Genomic DNA, 18,994 nt, shown 5'->3' with positions numbered 1-18,994 from the left:
GAATCTAGACCTAAAAGCAAGCATTAAAACACCCAGCCTGATAGACTTCCTAAAATCACAAAAATTTCAATCTCCTATTTTTACTCAATCTAAGTGCTCCGTCGATATAAGGTAGCCTAAAGAAATTTTGGATCAGTATTTTATGTCTGATTTCAGACTTTGCTTTTTTCTCCTGTGGGATAATTTCTTTCCCACTCAGGCTAATGTAATTCAATTACCTGGGGCCAGAAAGCAGGACCGATTATGAAGCTGAGACCGAGTGTGTTTGTGTGTGCATTGGAGTGTGCATACACACGTGGGTGTGCTTGTCCAGCAAATCCAATTAAAAGAAGTAAAAACTCAATGCGCAGAGAGAGACATCTTATCCTAAAGGTCAAGATGTGTGAGGTGGCTTCTCTTAAGGGTTTGTTTCCTTCTTGGTAGTCTCAAAAGTACCTATGATGGTCAAAGACCAACTGTTTTCCTTTGTGGGTGCTTCTTAGGACCTTCAGGGGAGAGTCGGCCAGGAAGCCCTGGGCCCCCTGGCTCTCCTGGACCCAGGGGTCCACCTGGTCACCTGGGGGTGCCAGGACCACAGGGTCCTTCTGGCCAGCCTGGATACTGCGACCCTTCTTCGTGTTCTGCCTACGGGGTAGGAGGTAAGTGCCAGCCCCTCGTGGGCTTTGAGCACTGTTTCGCTATGATTAGAACTATAATGATGAGAGTGCAATGAACAGTAGACCAGTTATGGGAGGGAAGCCAAACTTGAATGCTTCACTACCTTAAATTATCCAGAGACCTCTTCTAAAAAGTGCACGTTACTATCGAGGCTATCCCTGCAAAAACCTTAAGAGGAAAATGAAAATAACAACACAATTAAATCTTCCTTGTTTACAAATGGCAGTCCACACTAACTTGACCTCCGACCTCATATTTGGTCATTGGGGGACATATTAGAACTTTCTGGGTTAGTGCTATGGTGCGGTCCTATTCCACTCATGCTTTGGAAAAGCCTTGAACCTGGGACTTCTCCCTAATGTGGAGGGCCCCTCAGATTCTTTTGGGTGACATTCTGCCCACCACATACCCACAATTTTTGGTGACCGAAGGTAATGTTAAGAAGAAACAAGAGTGACCATGCCTGTCCCTGCCACATTACTAACTCCTGGCCTGAGATTGTGAAAGATAATGCTTCCTAAAAACATCTGCAGCCTGCATGTTGGCGAGTTGTGCAATGGGACATTTTCTGACATAGTCACTCTTGGAAGCATCAAGAGAGATGTTCAGAGACCGCTTTGGGGCAATAAACTTCTTAGTCAAAAAAATTTAAGTGTTCTGCGTTAGGAGAAATTTAACCTTATTTTCCAGAGGAACTGGTCAAGAGTTTTGCTGATGTGTTTTTCTCTGTTCATCTCTTCCCTCCCTGTTCTCTCAAATCTCCCTGTCCCTTATTAAGATCTGATCCCTTACAATGATTACCAGCACTGAGGGGGAGCTCTTCCACTCTGACTCCATGGGCCTGGGCAATTGGCTACGGATCCAGAACTGTCCTGTTGACCACCACCACCCCCCAGCCCCTGCCCCTAACCATGGGCACTCCGCTTCCCTGCCTCACCTGCTTCCCTACCTGCTCACTGCCACGTCTCTTGCCCTCCCTGCTCCCGACACATACACTGATAATACTGAAACTTAACCAAATCACAAGTGTCCATCGTAATAGGAACTGACAGCTCTGTATCCTTCTGGATCTTTCTGGATGTCGGTCTATGACTGTGTACCAAGAAATTATCCCCAACTTTTCTGTGTGTAGTAACTGTTTAAATGTGCCTTCTCCTCTTTCCTGTCCCCACACAAGATTGACGGGCACGTTCCTCCCCCACCACCCTTCTCTCCCTCCTCCTCTAATGCCCTCTCTTCCCAACTGTCCCCTTGGTGATGGGTTTCTAACACGAGATCAGTTTTAAAAATTTATTTTTCTGTTATAATTCTGCTGAGATTCAGGGTTCCTTTTGTAAATAAAACACATACTATATTTAAGCAGTTGGCCGTGATTCTAGTTTTCTAACCGTTGCTGTAGCGGGTCTGTCCCTTCCTTTGCTAACCATCTGAAACCTCACAGGGGAAAGCACAAGCGGCATGGTGGGTAACGGGAGCTCGTGCTTTCCACCTAAGCAGGCTTTCTCTCTCATTTATTGACCAAATCTGTGTCTCTTATGGACCCATGTGAGGGAAGAATATCAATTTATGGTTCCTGGGTCCCATCAAGTCCCCACCCCACTTTTCCTCTCTAGCTCCCCATCCTGATCAACCGGAATTCACTCCTGTCCAAGACGAGCTAGAAGCCATGGAACTGTGGGGCTCAGGCATCTGATCGCCCTAGGACAAATTTGGAGACCAACCTCAAGAACTCTTAGAGAAACTTATTCAAGAAGAATGTTGTTATGTGGTTTGTACGCTACCTTTGGGGGGCTTGTCTCACCAGCGTAAATTTCCTTGGACATTGTTAATATTGGTATTATTAGCAAAAAAAATTATATTTTTAAAAATCCCCTTCATCTATGACACCACAGGATTTATTTCTCCTTGTTATTTTAATGGCATGCCAGATTATTTGTTTTTCCAGAGAATAGTGCTCAAAGGAAAATTGGCAAAAAAAAAAAAAAGTTGAACTCTGGAATCTTTTCTGTGTTAGATGATCTCAAGTCCTAAAATGCATCAAGACAGCTATGATTGTATTCAAACGAAATGGGGCCCTAGCAGAATAAGAATTTAAAGAGATCCAAAGATTATGCCATTTATCCCTATCTCCTGTGGCCTTTCTGAAAAGAAAAATGGATATTATTGGAGAAACTACCTCTTGATTAACTGATCTATCCAGCTCTGAGATCACTTGGTACCTCGTTTCACTGGTGTCTAAGAATATGTATCAGAATACAGCCTTTCTGAGTTTGGTGATTTTAAAAATAGATTTAGTATTTTCAGTGGCTTTACATGTAAAATAGTGACTTTCCACCAGTTCTGATGCAAAGAGATCCAATCTTGATGAACGACTCATCCAGCGGTATTCCAAGGCTTGCCCTCTTTATCTACGTGGATTACTTTGTACCTGCAGATACGTTTTTTTGCAAACCCATTTCCATTCTCTTTTATAAGCAAATAAAAATTTAAAACAACATTGTGGATTCTTTTTACTGCATTAATGTCACCCTAAACTTCTATAGTCTTAGCTGAGTTTCATTTTATTTTTTAAAAGATTTTTTTTATTTATTCACTTGAGAGACAGAGACAGAGAGAGCACAAACACAGGGAAAGGCAGAGAGAGAGGGAGAGGGAGAAGAGACCCCCGCTGAGCTGGAGGCCTAACATGAGGCTCCATCCCAGGACCTGGAGATCATCACCTGAGTCAGAGGCAGACACTTAACCATGTGAGCCATCCATGCACCCCAGTCTTAGCTGAGTTTTAACCAGAAAAACAACAGTTGGCTTCCTTTAGACGGGTATTCAAATTTTCATTCATTCATTCATTCATTCATTCACTCATTCATTCTGAGTGTAGTAAGAAGTATAACAGAAGAAGCGGTTGATTTGGGCCAAAGAGAGTGGTAGATTTTTTTTTAAGATTTTATTTTATTTATTTGAGAGAGAGAGAGAGAAAGAGGGGAGGGGCAAAGGGAGAGGGAGAAGTAGACTCCCCACCGAGCGGGGAGCCCAAAGTGGGACTCGATCTCGGGACCCCAGGATCATGACTGCAGCCAAAGGCAGTATCTTTACTGACTGAGCCACCCAGGCACCCCAAGACTGGTAGAATTTTATGACTCATATATAACCCACAAGAAAATGCAAGACTGGTGCTAAATAAATGTTCTCCAATAACTTACCAACAGTTGACTGAAGAGCCATCTTTTTTGTAGTATTACGAAGAGTCTGAAAAACTCTAGAAAGGAAGAAAGGAAATGAGTTTGAACCCAACACACTCTAACACCTGAACTATAATATATCCTTTGCTCACAAAGGAGGAAAAATCTAGATACTTGAGAAAAATTTCGGTTCTATTATTTGCTTGTTGAAAATAAGATGGAAGAGAGTCGTAAACTTAGTGTATGCTCCTTTTCCTGGAGCATATCCCTAGGAACAGATAATTTTAAAGAGTAGAAATGGGGTGACTTATAACCAAAAGTTGGATTCTTCCTGGATCAGTAAGGTCTTCTGACCTTCTTTGGTTTCCTTCACTAAACAGATCTGATTTAAAACCTTTCCAGCCAAAGGATTCAAACAGTCAGTTCTACTTATGTGCCTTTGGGGATTCAGGCAAAGAGTTTTTTGGTGCCTTTGCAGGAAATGAAAGAAGACTGTGAGCAGATAACCAACAGCTGTTCCATTTTAGTTATGGCAAATCATTCCACATGTAGAAAGAAGGACTGATGAGACAGAAAGCTTGCACAAGGTTGATCAGGATGACTAGAGCCAGAATCACTTAAGAGAACTCCTCTGTAAAAGACTAGGTTATGTCATTAGTCACTTCATACCTTTGTGTTAGACTTCTTAATCTTTTAACAGGTGAGTAGAGAGACTATTCTGTGTTCTTGGCTCTTGGAAATGCCTAGTCTCATATCGTGCCACGGAGAGGACTCTCAAAGTCTGTAATAAATGGTGAAGTATAAACCAGCAGAGGTTCTAATCCATTGGTATCATTCTTGAGTTGTGCAGATACACTTGGCTTTGATTTTACTGGATGGTCTAAATCTGTTTATTTTAGCTAGAGGAAGGTTCCATTCGTTTGGAATGTGTCATCCCTTGGACCCAGTATTTCAGATTTCTATTGAGTGAAATGTTCAAAATAAAAGGTGTTACTCAGATTCAGGACTTTGGTGGTTACAATAAATTGCCTTGTGAAAAGCTAATTTTGAATTGCATTTTTATTGCCTTACCTATTTTGGCAGGAATATACTTATATCTTAATTTATAGTTTATCCTCTTTCTGAAAGTAAGAAAACATCTCATATAAAGAAAAACATTACTTTTCAGAATTCTCATCACTTTCTCAATGACTTGAGAAATAGCCCTTTTAGGGTAGTATCTTGTATTCAGGAAAACCTCAATTTAATTTCAGGACAACACTCCCCCTTTCGTTCCTACCTCCTCTGCCCCCTCCATCCTCTCCTAACTAATCTTGCTGTGTACTAGGAGCTGTTTTTGTTCTCAGGATAAAAGAGAAATGTGGGTTTGTCCTCATGGAGCTTCCTTTCTAGTGCTAGAGAAAGATGGGAAATGAGTGAATCAAGAAGCAAAATGAATCTCAAACTACGTCAGATAGTAGGAAAGACACAGGAAAAGTGCTGAGAATGGAATATGAAGAAGAGATAAGGGCACATCTGCTTCCATCTGGGGGGACAGAGACAGCCTCTGTGAGGGGCTGATGTTTAAGCAGAGACATGAAGCTAAGAAAAGGCTTAGGAGGAGAGTCCAAGCCAAGATCTCATCCCATACAAAGGCCCTTTATCAGAAAGGTGCTTTCGAGTTCAATGAGCTAAAAGGGTAATGTGGCAGGATAGTGAACAAGATAAGGCTGACACCAGAGTAATGTAGGCAACGGGCCAGTTAGCGATTTAGATTTGAGGCCGTCACTAACTTAAAACGTACACCTGATCACGTCAGTTGTCTGTTGAAACCCATCAATGTTTCTCATGGAACTTCAAATCTCAATCACTAACTGGCGCACTGCCTACCTTGGCCTAAGGCTTGGAGACTTTGGTCTCCAGCCTTATCTTGTCTCGGACAGAAGCAGTGTGGAACAAGGACGAGCCAGGACATGGAGGACGGTTTCCCTGCTCTCTTCTGTAACCAAGAAATAGATGCATATTGTGTTAAGCTCTTGAGACATTAGGACCTGGAAGAGCCATGTTGCTGAACTTCTCTTTTGAAGCTGCCATTGAGCAGTTACTCTAGGCCGGGCCTACTCCAAGGGCTTTAAAGTCGAACCAGTGAGATTGGGTTCTACTCTGCTGCGGTAACAACAATTTCTTTGCTACTTCCATATCAACATGTACCTCCATGATTGCCGAAAGAAGAGAAGAGAGGTCATGGAGAATCATCCCCCCAACTTCCTCCAAAGTGACACACGTGACTTCCAGTCACATTTTATTGGTCTATGTAAATCACATGAACTCAGTGAACTTCATCGGGGTGAAGTATAATTTTCCCACATGCCAGGAAGCAGACAAGAACCAGAAATATTGGTGAGAAGCAGCAAAAGCTACTCCTTAGGTTTTAATCATTTGATCATCACTGCAACCAAAGAGCTAGTTCATTTTTGTCTTGATTGTCCTGGTGAAGAGACAGCAGCACAGAAAAGTTAAGTTACCTACCTGAGAACGCACAGCTAGAAAATCAAATGTAGACATTCTGACTCAAAGTATCCCCTCTTAATCTCTAGGCTACTCTGCCTCCACATATTGGTAATTCTTACACTTTAATGGCAAAAAGGGATGGAGATGGGGCCTGGGAGATAGGTTCCTGGGCCCTGAGGAATCCCCAAAGACTGTGCTTCAGTAGTCTGGGTTAGAAACTCTGCATTTTTTTTTTTAACCAAGCACCTCAGTGAGACAATTTGAGAAACACTATTTTGACATCATTCTGGTTGCACAGTGGACAATGCGTTGGTTGGAGGAGATCACAGTAGATGAGGCAACATGAGTCACACCATTGTCATGGTCAGAGGAAAGCCTGTGGAGGACTGAACCAAGGTGGTGGAATTGACAGGACTTGTTAGAAATGGAGACGAGGGGGAGAGATGTGACTAGGATAACCCAGGTGTCTGGCATAGGTGACTGGGAGATGGAGACCTCTAGCCCCCCGAGAATCACAGATTTGGGGCAGGGAAATGGGATAGTTCAGTTTAGCAGAGAAACTGAGAGTTAAGTGCTAAATAGGTGATTTGGAGCTTCAGAGAGTCATCTGGGTCAGAGACATATACTTCAGGGTCATGTACATGTAGGTAGCATTTAAAGGCCACAGGAATGAACGAGATCCCCTGGAGATTTTTTTCCCCATCCTTCTCCCCCTCTTTCATTTTTGTTTATACAGACTCTTCAACCTGTCTTTTTCCTATTCTCTTTTGAAATATATCTTTCAGCCAAGTAGTCTCCAAACTACAGCCACAATGAACTAGTTGCAAAACTCCTGGTGCATGTTCTCTCTTGTTTCTCTTTGACTCCTTGCCTATTTTTCCCCGACTTGGAAAGCCCATTTCCTGCCCCACCTCAGTTTAAATGACGTACTTATATTTATACTCAACCTCCAAAACTCACCCAGGTTCCTCTTCCAATATGAAGCTTCCCTGAAACCCACCATGACCATCTGGACAACCTTGACAACCATGACATCACAGTCCCCTTTTCTAGTTAGTTCTTTAACCTCTGTGCCCCCATATTATTTGTGTGCGTTCTCTAGGAGGTCTTCAACTGCCTACAGTTGCAGATGCTTAGCATTTGCAGCTGCTCAGTAAATGTCTGTAGGATCATTTCGTCCTGGCACAGTTTCATTTAAAACCTAGCTGCAGGAAGAGGAGTTTTCTCTCTATATTAGCGACAACATCTGGGAGACAGGAATAATGTCTAGGAACAAATGGTCATCTTCTATAGGGACTTGCAAATTGAGATCTAGTAAGTATTTCAGAATCTGAGGAAGAGGTAAATAAGCCATGTCTTCCTGTAAATCTAGTCATTCATGGGCTCATGTACTCCTCCCTCTCTCTGTGCACACAAGCGTGCATCCACCCATCCATCCGATTTGAAATTAGTATCTGCCATGGGTTCAGCCGTGGATTGGGGTAATGGAGAAGAAAAGATGAATACAGAGTCATAGGAGCTTCCTCGCCTCCTGCTGGAACTGGAAGCGAGCAAGCTCATTTGTATCAGATTGTGGAAGATCTATCCCAGGTTAATATGTTCGGATTTCTGGCTGACAGCAGTAGGAAAGCAGTGGGCAGGCACCTAAGCAAATGAACCATCTGGTTGTGCTTATTTTTTGGAGGCAAAACTTTGACAGAGTGTGTGTGACAGACTGGTTTCAGGGAAGATCAAGGAAGGAAAAAGACATTTAATGAAGACTTAACATTTGCTAGCTTCTGTTCTAGGTACCTTATATTCAGTTGATTTGCACAAGTGACTCCAAGTATTCCCTACTTACAAAGGATCGTGTAAGGTAAGTAACATGTCCAGTGTTACACACATACATAAAAAAAGGCAAAGAAGGGATTCTTATCTGGTTGCCGCCATAGCTCATGTCCCTGTGTATCTCATGCTGCCTGTTGCCGTAGATGGGAACCTGCCCGCCACAGCCCTGCAAATGGGAATAGGAGGAGGGGCCAGCTTTGAGAACGGATGAGGAAGTCTGGTGAGCAGAACTCCATGATTGATGGGATAAGGGGGGATGGTCACAGGCAGAAGGTAAGAATGGCTTCCAGATCTTAAGTTTGGGAGATGGAGCAAAGGGTAATATCTAAATGAGATAGAAGCTTGAGGAAAAAGAATAACTTCAGCATGGCACATTTGCTTTTGAGGTTTTTTTGCATTTTCCAGAGTAAGTACAACATGAGCAGACAACAGGGATTTAAGAAGGACAAAACAGGGTGGGATGATTTGGGATGACTAATTTAAACTACAACAGCCGGGCAGGACTTAATCTCCTTGGGCTGTCCGCAACAGAAGGGCTGTTCAGATGCAGAGTGGAGGTTTCCAAGGTGTGAACCAAAATATTTACTTCAAAAAAAAATCATAATGTCATATTCTGATTTGATGTTGCGTTGGAAACACTGACGTAAAAGGTTCATTTGTGCTGGACAAGCTCAGAGTTCAGAGAATTCCTTTGCTACAAAGTCTGGGTTCTTCTTGACTCTTTAGAATTACTCTGTCACTAAGAAAAATTAACTACAGGGATGAACTAGCAATAATTTTACGTTATGTATCAGACTGAGTAATTTGATTATACATGTGACTGACACGATATTCAACTGTATTGTTAAATGAAAAAAGCAAATTCCTGAACAGTATGTATGTTATTTATTTATTATTCTGCTCATCTATCCATAATGAAAGATTGGGGTGAATAAACTCCAGACACTTAGCCATGGTTATGTCCTGTGTACAGGATTTTGGGGAGCTTTGTTTTTTAAGTAAAGTATTAATTTCACTGAAATGCTGATTTTTGACAATACTGTGCAAAAAACATGTGCTCTTGGAAGTGTAATACTTTACAGGAAAATCACAAAAGATTTTAAAATAAAATTCTGCTTTATAAAAACTTCTTAATATCCTCATCATAACTAATGACTTGGAATAGATGAAAAATGAGTCATTTTAGACTATTTAGAAAGATCATAGGCAACGATAATTTTAAAAGCAGAATTGAAGGGGCAGGAGGCTAACCGCATTACCAGGAGTAGTGGAATGATTTTCTTGTTTTGGTAGCATTTGTAAATGCATAAACGTTGGTAATGATTTATTTTTTTCTCTGTATCTTCCTAAGTAATAAAAAACATATGCTGGCATGACTTGCCATATTTTGTTAGTTGTTTGTTTCTTTGTTTAATTGCATTTTATCTCACTGATTAGAAAAGATCTATGATCCATGTGGTGAAATTCAGCTTCATCAACTTAAGCTAAAATAAGTTTTATAATGAAATCCAGGGAAGTAAACATACCTTTTTTTTTTTTTTTTTCAGATCTAAAATGAATGTTGTTGGTAACAGAGCAAAACTAAGTGAGCCCAACAGCAAAAGGAAGTATAATTACTGAAGACATTTATCTCCCTTTTTCATTCGCCTGTCATCTGGCCCAAATCAGTGAATCCTGATGAAATTGTATCCCTGTTATGCGCTAAAAACCATGTCACAGAATCATTAACCAGCTCAGCTTTCACTGTGAGGAATCATTTTTATTTGGATGTGTTACTGACTAGATGTATTGAAGAGAAGTCAGTTCTTAGAAAATGCCCGTGTTTTCACTCTACCTGTCCTTTCTCACTTCCTGCTCATAGAATACCTGTGAACTGGCAAGTTTGGAGCCAATAGGGTTAGACTTCACAAACTGAGTTCTTTTTTCGCACGTTCCAGCTATCCTATTTGGACACCCCCGGTAGAGGGCTTGTTAACTAAATCTCCGTTGTCCACTGGCTGCCTGCTCATGTCCTTGGAGCACAGCCAATGGGTTCTATTCCATTGTCAAGTGTGAGCATGTTTTATCAAACCAGGACAGAGCCACAGCTCTCGTGACTGAGAGAGCAACAGAAAAGCTGGAAAGAAAATAGATGCAACTCAAAAACTGGTTGTGCGGGGAGCAGGAACCTTCTGTCCACATTCTATAGGTTTGGGGAGGTTGACTTTTCTTTTCCTGAAATATCTACCATTCTGTAGCTGGGTGTTTTCCAAAGGAATTGGAAATATACCTGCATGGCTGAAGATAGCGTTCAAGGATGGGGAGTGATCTAAGGGACCATGAACCCAGCAGCTTGGCAGTGTGGAAATAGGCTGATGGCTTCTCTCATCATATTTCTAGACGGCGGAATAATGAATAATTTATGCTTACCATGAAGACCATGGCTTGGACACCATTTTTGAATCTTGACATTTACCTGGTTTTTGAATTTTTATTCCTATCAAAGCAAAGCCTGACTACAGCAAAGGCAAGTGTATCTGGAAGCAGTCACCTGCTTTGTTACTTGTGAAGGATTATATTATCTTGGACTTCTTGTCCACACATTCTTTCCTTAACTGATTAAAGTCAAGATTTCTTACCTTCCTGACTCTAGTATCACCAAAGAGACACTTATATTGAGAGTACCAATTATTTCCTATTGGCTTCTGTGTTAGGTACTGGCTAGCTTCTGCCAAAACTCGATTCTCTTCTTCTTGAGTACAAAGTAGATTTTTATTGCCCAGACCCCCTCAGTGTGGTTATATAATATGTTCTCAACCAATGAAATGTATATATGACTTCTGAGTCAAGGGAGTTAAGATGTGTGTGTGTGTGTGTTGTCTACTTGCTTTTTTTCCATTTGCTACCTGAATGCAGAGGACTCCAAGGTCCTTTAGGAGGCGGGAGTCCTAAGATGGAAGGTGTTTGGGTTCCAGAATGACTTTGCGAAAGGCCAGCAACTGATTAGGAACATCTGCATTATATTGTTACATGACCAAGAAATAAACTTTTATAGAGTAACAACAGCCCAGAAATATGTGTGTGTGTGTTACATTAGCTAGCCTTACCGTAGCTAATATAGCTGCCCGTTACTCATGCCACAAATATTTATTATAGGCTATGGGTCTATTATGTGCCAGACACTCTTTTAGGGGATTCCATGAGCCACACACTGTGTTAGGTGCTGGGATACACAAGAGAAAAGACACTCTCTGCTTCGGTAAGCTCAACTCACCAATGGAGCAATAAACAGTTATAACACAATAAAACAATGGTTATGGTGGATATATTACATGGGGCAGAGATAGCAAGGGAGAAGAAATACTTAAGAGTGCCTGGCAAGAACAGAGGTATGAGCATTGGTGGAAATAGGATTGGTAGAGGAGAGTTGAAGAGAGTTTATTCCATGGCATAGAGATGTGAGGACATGCTTGTTTGGCAATTACCAATGGTTAAGAAGGACTGAAATGCACAGTCCTACAATAGAAGTAGATGGAGATGAGAATGGAGAGATGGGTTTACAAAAATCTGACAGAGTCTTATAGGCATTATAAGGTATGTGGATTTTAGGCCAGCTGGTAGGGACTCGCCAAATTAGTTTGGTTTGGGACCTCTATGTTAGAAGTATCTATTTGGCTTCAATGTGAGGATGGATTTTGGTATGTGTTGGCTCGGGTTCTTTTGGATGAAACAAGGATTTCAGGGCAGGTAGATTATTTGGGAGATGATCTCAGGAGCAACCAATAAAGAGCAGGGCAAATGAGACAGGGAACAGGAAAAGCCAATATAAAGATGTATAGTCAGGATCACTACTGTAGGCTGTGGGGATTCTGTTCCATCATGTGCTTTGAGGAGTGGAAGACCACTTTTTAGAACTGTCTCCAGAGGGTGGGAGACTGAAGCTTTCCTCCTCTGACTCTCTGTGTCCCACTGGTTATAGCCTTGGTTTGGGGGGTATTAACTCCTAACTTCGGGGACTGTCTTTGCATGACAGTACTATGAGACAGAAAGAAGTTTCTAGCATACTCATGAGATAGGATGCTGCCAGCAGGGCTGAGTCTGAACTTGCAGAACTGTCCGCCACAAGTCTGGCTAAGCCACGGGTGAGCAGAAGGAGTATGTAATGTGAAGGTAGAAATGTGAGTCTGGGAGACAAGTTAGGAACCACTGCGATGGTTAGGAACCAAGTTAGGAACCACTACAAGTTACTATGTACATTTGAACTATGGGAATGTGTTATTGGCACAACAACGATATCTCCCTGGCATATTTCAAGCACAATGGAATGTGCACGCAAGAGTGACACACAAAAATCGCTCTCTCATTTGAGCTTGTATTCTAGTGAGAATGACAGAAAATAAATAATAAACCTCATAAGGAAGTAAATGACACACACATAGGAAGAACGGGTTATGGAAAAGTAAAAATAAGAGGATGGAAGGAGCTGAGGGTGAGAAGGGAGAGGGCTATAGTCAAATAAGGTGGTCAGAGGAGACTTCATGAGTACTGACATTTGAGCAGAGACCTGAAGAACAGAGAGGAGTAAGCCCGGGGGATAGATCTGGAGGAAGAGACTTCCTGGCAGTGGGAATGGCGAGCGCATAGGGGCTCTCGGTAACAAGATGCCTGAAGTATTCCAGAAGCACTGAGGAAGTTATCGTGACCAAGCAGAAGGAGCAGAAGAATTGCAGGAGGTAAGATGAGAGTGGCCACCGGGGGCCAGATTACATATTGGCCTATGGGCCGAGGTATAAATGTTGGCTTTAATTCTGAGATAAATAGAAAGTGTGGAGATCATTTGAAACCTTCAAGAAGCAATTTTGGTAGAACGTCAAAGGCAAAAGTTTGAGAAAATTGAAGAGAAAAAGAGTAGGACTAAAAGAAATGGGGATAGCGAGTATATCCCACTCTTTGAATGAGTCTTGGTGCAAAAAGGAGCAAAGAAATAGGAGAGGGTGTGGTACAAAAGCAGGGTCAAGAAAACCATATATATATTTTTTTTCACTCCCTTATGAAGACTCAAGTTTGGGGGCGCCTGGGTGGCTCAGTGGGTTAAGCCTCTGCCTTCGGCTCAGGTCATGATCCCAGGGTCCTGGGATCGAGCCCCGCATCGGGCTCTCTGCTCAGCGGAGAGCCTGCTTCCTCCTCTCTCTCTGCCTGCCTCTCTGCCTACTTGTGATCTCTGTCTGTCAAATGAATAAATAAAATCTTTAAAAAAAAAAAAAAGAAGACTCAAGTTTGTTTCCTTTTCCTCCTTATTTCACCGTCTTGGCATTCTGGGGTGAGGGAAGCCGCAGGCGAGTGCTCAGAGGTTTGGTTAAAGGGGCAGAGTGGATCACCTCTTTCCTTCCGACTCTTTCAATCTGTCAAAAATCCTGCTGGCTCTGTCTTAAAAAACACAGAATCGGACATTTTCTTCCCTTTGCACTTTGGGTAAATTGTATATAAAATATAAATATATAAAATATCCACTTCCCCACCCAGTTCCTCTATCTCCAAGGTAGCAAAATACCTCCCAGTGCCTCAACTTCGCCTTGGAAGACATCAGCCAGCATGAGACACAAGCATGACACGCACTGGATGTCCCTGCACGTCGCACCAGCAGGGGTCTGACGTTTGCTTGCATGGTAGGCTTGCTTTCTTGTGTTTCTGCCTTTCACCGTGAGAACGTGCCTCATGCCTCGGGGAGCCACTGGCCCAAGGATGGCCAGAGACGTGTGCAACAGACCCGGACTCAAACCGTGGCTGCACTCCAGCCGACTTGCACACGTGTGAGAGGAGAAAAAGCAGATGATCGCTTTGGAGTGGTGTTCTGCAAGAGGGCTGTGTCGATAGCCGAGAGATCTCATACTTACACCTACGAATATGACTTGTCTATAACCTCTCTCTAGGCCATGTATCCCATCTGCTCTCCGCATCCCTTCACTAGAGTACAGAGGCCAGTATGAAACTGACACTGATTCCAACGTGTGCTTTTCCTTGAACACCTCAAGTAATGAATTCCCTTCTCTGTGGACACTGATCGCGTCCTACAGATTCAACTCGGTTCTGATGCTGTTGAGCTGGAGACAGACCCTATAGGCTAAGGGCTCAGCCCCCCACTCCATACCAATGACAAATCTGCATTGTCATCTGTGCCTCCTGCCTGACTATAAATCAGAGGTTCCCACGCTTCCCTCCTTGGGTTTGATTGCTTTGTTAAGTGGCTCACAGAACTCAGGCAGCCAGTTGGCTCTCGGGATCACCAGCTTATTAGAGAGCATATTAAAAGGATACGAATCAACAGTTGGATAAAGTGACACATTGGGTCAGGTCCCAAACAGAAGATCTTCTGTCCCAACGTTCCCCTTGAGGCCCGGCATGTCAACCTGTGGCTGTATTCTGGTTCACCAACCTGGAAGCTCTCAGAACCCTGGCCTTTTAGGGTTTACGGAGACTTTTTTACAAGAGGCACCACTAATGAACTCACTGGCCATTGGTGATTTACTCAACCTCCAGTCCCTCTCTTCCCTGGAGGTCAGGGTGGGACTGCGGGTCCAATCCTCTACTCATGTGTCTGGTTCTCCTGGTAACCAGTCCCCATCCTTAGGTGGGAGCCCAAAGTCATCTCATTAACATAACAAAACACATCTTTACTACTCTCCTCAGTCAGGAAATTCCAAGAGTTTTAGCTCTGTGCCAGAAACAGACCAAATATATGCATTTCTTGTTATAAATCATAATAGCACACCATGAGAGCAGGAAACTTATTCCCATATCTATTTCAAACACCTAGAATAGTTTCCGGAACATAAATATTGTTTGAATGGCTGAATGAAATACAGCAGCTGATCCTTTGTTAATCTAGACCTGAGAGCCGGCTGATGAATCGCCGTTTCCAAAGTTTAGACTTCGGGGTCCAATTTTCTGAAGGATACACATATGCACGTTTCTCCATGATTTACTGCCTCTACATAGACATGGTGCTAGTAACGGTGCATAATAATGAAATAACGGGCCATATTTTCTTCACAAGTTGTAAAAATATTTTATTTGGATTTTGTGAATTTGCCAAAAAGTCAGACAGTTGCTTACATTATGCTCACAATTTTCTCCAAATACCAAGACCCCTTTTAGTTTTGTGATTGCGAAGGAAGGTGTCGGATGGCACCCTCATTCCAGAGTGTGATTCTGAGCAGTTTAATGTAAGCTGACGGGCTGGAGCCTCGAAGCAGCAACCTGAAAAGCACGGGGGTCGCACTTGAAACAGTAGGGTCTTCTAGTGGCCTCTGTTTGCAAGGCTTCAGCGAGTATTAACTTTGGACTTGAAAGTGAGGGCAGTAAAAGCAAAGTTAAGCCTTGAAATAAAGATCTGTTTGAAATCAAAGGGTTTCTCGGGGACCAAATGGCGCGGATACAAACGTGTGTCTCCTTCTGAGGTCCTGTTTGTGCTGTCTTCGTGTGGAAAATGTATCCGAAACCTTCTTGGCTGCCAGCCCACTAGAAGTGGGGTGCGGGTGGGGCCCGCGTCTGTTTTACCGGTAGCTGGTCTCAGATTTCCATTCTTTTAAGGTGAAGCCCCAAGCAGTCGCGATGCTGCAAAACTATTCAACTCTCTGATTTCAGATTTTTGGACCGAGAGAAAAATACCATTTCTCTGTAAGGGCCTGTGTTTAAGTTGAAATGTAGCCTTCATGCCTGTCTTGGAAAGAGCATACCTTCTTAAGGAGGGTTCTGTCCAGTTCAAACTCAGCATTGTGGAGCTTGGCAGCACAACCCCTCCGGGGACTCGAAGGCTTTGCAGATTCAGACCTTGCTACCTGTTCCGCCAGGAAGTTTTCAGCCAGGAGGGACGTGGACAGTTAATGTTGCTCTTGGCTACATGTGGTACTAAGCCCCTTCTCCAGGAGGTCAGAAAACAAATGCAGCACAGAGGGAAAAAAAGATGGGGCACAAGCACAGGGATGGTGTCTGAATGCAGCTAGCAGGGAATTCACGACAGAGGAGGAAGGAACTATGCTGGGAATCTGATCACGGCAGTTTGTATGCATTTTTTTAATCTTCCTTCGTTTAAATTAAACCTTACAAGTAAAGCAAAATGCTGCTTTGAAATCATTTCTTTTTTAAAGATTTTATTTATTTATTTGACAGACAGAGATCACAAGTAGGCAGAGAGGCGGGCAGAGAGAGAGGAGGAAACAGGCTCCCTGCTAAGCAGAGAGCCCAAGGCAGGACTCGATCCCAGGACCCTGAGATCATGACCTGAGCCGAAGGCAGAGGCTTAACCCACTGAGCCACCCAGGTGTCCCTGCAATTATTTTTAAAGATGGCAGCATTTCTTTGTGACCACAACCCTCGCCTCTGGCTCAGCACATGGCCCCGCCTGTCTACACCAAGGGACATGATGAGTCCCACGGGTCCCAGTTCTTCGTATTCACTTTGTAAATTTGGAGTAGCAATTAGGACAGGGAAGAAAAGGATTGTGTTCTGGTGCCTTTAAAAGGCCTGCTGTAGAACCAATGCCTTTAAAAGGCGTGCTGTAGAACCTAGTGTTATGTTGGCCCACCTGCGAGGTGCTGATCGAATCCCTGAGGTGGCCCCCGCCTGGAGGAGAGGGCAGGCTGTGGTAAGAGCACCATCGTGCCTATAAGAGAGGCACCTCCCGGGAGGTGCTCTCGACTTGGGCTCAGACTGGACAAGGGGATGGTACCAGACTTGAGCACAGTATCTCCCATGTGGCCACTTCTGTTGGGGTTGGAGAGTGTGACCTCTTAGGACCCTGCGAAAGTCGGCCTGGCAGAAGGAGGTGCCAAACCAGAGATTACAGTAAGTACAGCCGTCTGCCCTATAATGCGGCGTATGCGTTCCTAAAAAAATAATCCTTGAATGGCGGAATTTTGCACTCCAAAAATAACAGAGCTTATGGGAAAAAGGGTTGGGGCAGGAAGCTCAGAACTTGTACCGTCTCAAGAAAACTACCATAATTTTAAACCGTTTCTAATAACCATTGTAGTAAATATAGAATGTTGTTTTGGCAAGACATGAAGTTTGCTTAGTGGAGGTGTTAATAGTGAGGGGTTGTGACTTTTGAACTATGGAAAATAAGTAAAAGGAAGATTCAGGTTTTTTGAAGGAAATGGGATACCGGAGGTAGATGGCTGTGGCTTGTTGTCCCCGCTTTTGTTCCTCTGCATAAGCTTCCAACAGAAATCCAATTTTTATTGTTTTGTTAGTTTCTGCCTCTCATAAAGAAGCTGTTTGTGTGGCCCCACATGAGATGAGATGACACAAAGTGCTCTCATGCCGCCTCAGATTTGGGGTTATCTTCAACCCACAGCAAATGAGCGCTTTTTAGTTTTCAGTTGCCCGGAAAACAGGTGACTCTTGGGAAGTTAAGGTTACGCTCTTCTTCTGTTTTCGGTGTTGTCTCCTATGTTTGTCGGTGTGCTTGCTTAAGGCTGACTGCCTACTGCAATGGCACACTCTCATTTCAGAGCTTTGCAATCCTTTGCAATCCTTAAGGTTTTTCCTCTGCTGCTAATGATCAGGACTCCTCCTTGTGTTTTACTGAGAAAATACAGCAGGCAATGCACTTGGGCCAAACTGAGGGAGGTGTTTCGTATTATTCTCCCACAGGTCATTACCCGCAGCTGGGTGGTGTTTTTCACATTTACCTGGTGTTGGCTAATAGTCCAAAACTGCATATGAACCAATAGAATTTTGGTTTTAGTCATTTGATTTCTTATCTGCACCGATTTACACATTACACATAGCCATTATATCTATCTATATATATATTTTAAAGATTTATTTATTTGACAGAGAGAGAGATCACAAGTAGGCAGAGAGGCAGAAAGAGAGGGGGGGAAGCAGGCTCCCTGCTGAGCAGAGAGCCCGATGCATGGCTCGATCCCAGGACCCTGAGATCATGACCCGAGCCAAAGGCAGAGGCTTAACCCACTGAGCCACCCAGGCGCCCTATCTAATCTATTTTGTCTATCAGCTTTCTTTTCCTTCCCATAGGACTCTTGAAATAATTACAGTTTCCTTCTTTTTCTGTAAGAACTCTTATTTTTTAATGCTCTCTTTTGTTTCTTCTATTCATTTCAGTCATGACTTCAATGGGAGCCAATGGGATTCCAGTGGTCCGGCTTGGCTTCCTGGCTGAGGTTACTGGGTCCCCTACAGCGAGCTGTGTTTTCTGTTTGGCTGCTGTGGCTGTGCTTTCTTAGTACTTGCACAGGTCAGGCTGTTATAAACTCTCGGGCAATGGCAAAAAGGCAGGCCGTGGAAGGCCTAGTAGAGTCGGCTTCGGAAGGCCATTTACCGAGTGCAAAAGCCTCCCGCTCTGCTTCTCTCCGTATGCAAAATGGAGTTAGCACCTAATGGTAAGGAGGAGCCACTCAGTCCAACATAGCCTTGGTTTAGTTCTAGATGGTTCTGTAGGGTCAGGCGGCCCCTCCCCCACCAAAGGGGCTCTCACACAGTGAGTGAGAGTGAGGTTTATGGCAGTCAGTGTCCATGATCTTACTGAACGTGATGAGGACTGGGCTCAATGTTACTGTAGAGCACGTGGCTCTGCTCTCACCTCTTCAAACCCTGTGGCTTTGTCAGAAACCAGGGCTTTCCTCAGTGAGCCTTTCTCCGCCAAGGAACATGTACCAGACATTGCTTCAGGTGTTCAGGTTATACCAGTTCCCTCTCTATTAAAGCTACTGCAATCAGGAGCTGGAGGTTTGTTTCATTCTGACTCACACCTACACTTACCACATCGCGAAGGGAGGAGGCTTCTTTTTTGGTCCAAAAGTTTAAAATAGAACTGCCACTTCCCTGCGAATGGGAGC

At 43.4% G+C, this 18,994-nt stretch overlaps 1 protein-coding gene across 3 annotated transcripts in view; it reads left to right on the top strand.

Moving 5' to 3' along the window:
• Positions 1 to 3,154, top strand: part of COL14A1 (collagen type XIV alpha 1 chain) — a 217,839-nt gene extending 214,685 nt beyond the window's left edge. For 2 of the 3 annotated variants that reach the window (XM_047727418.1, XM_047727417.1), the window contains exons 47-48: positions 483 to 638; positions 2,271 to 3,154. In XM_047727418.1, coding sequence (XP_047583374.1) covers positions 483 to 638; positions 2,271 to 2,350 — 236 coding nt within the window. In that variant the 3' untranslated portion in view covers positions 2,351 to 3,154. Of the gene's footprint in view, positions 1 to 482; positions 639 to 1,435 lie in introns of all 3 variants that reach the window. The other variant, XM_047727419.1, reaches the window with a different exon arrangement.
• The last annotated feature ends 15,840 nt before the right edge of the window (positions 3,155 to 18,994 follow it).

This window comes from Lutra lutra, chromosome 4, assembly GCF_902655055.1.
Source record: "Lutra lutra chromosome 4, mLutLut1.2, whole genome shotgun sequence".
NCBI lineage: Eukaryota > Metazoa > Chordata > Mammalia > Carnivora > Mustelidae > Lutra > Lutra lutra.
This window is presented reverse-complemented; position numbering and strand designations above follow the sequence as displayed.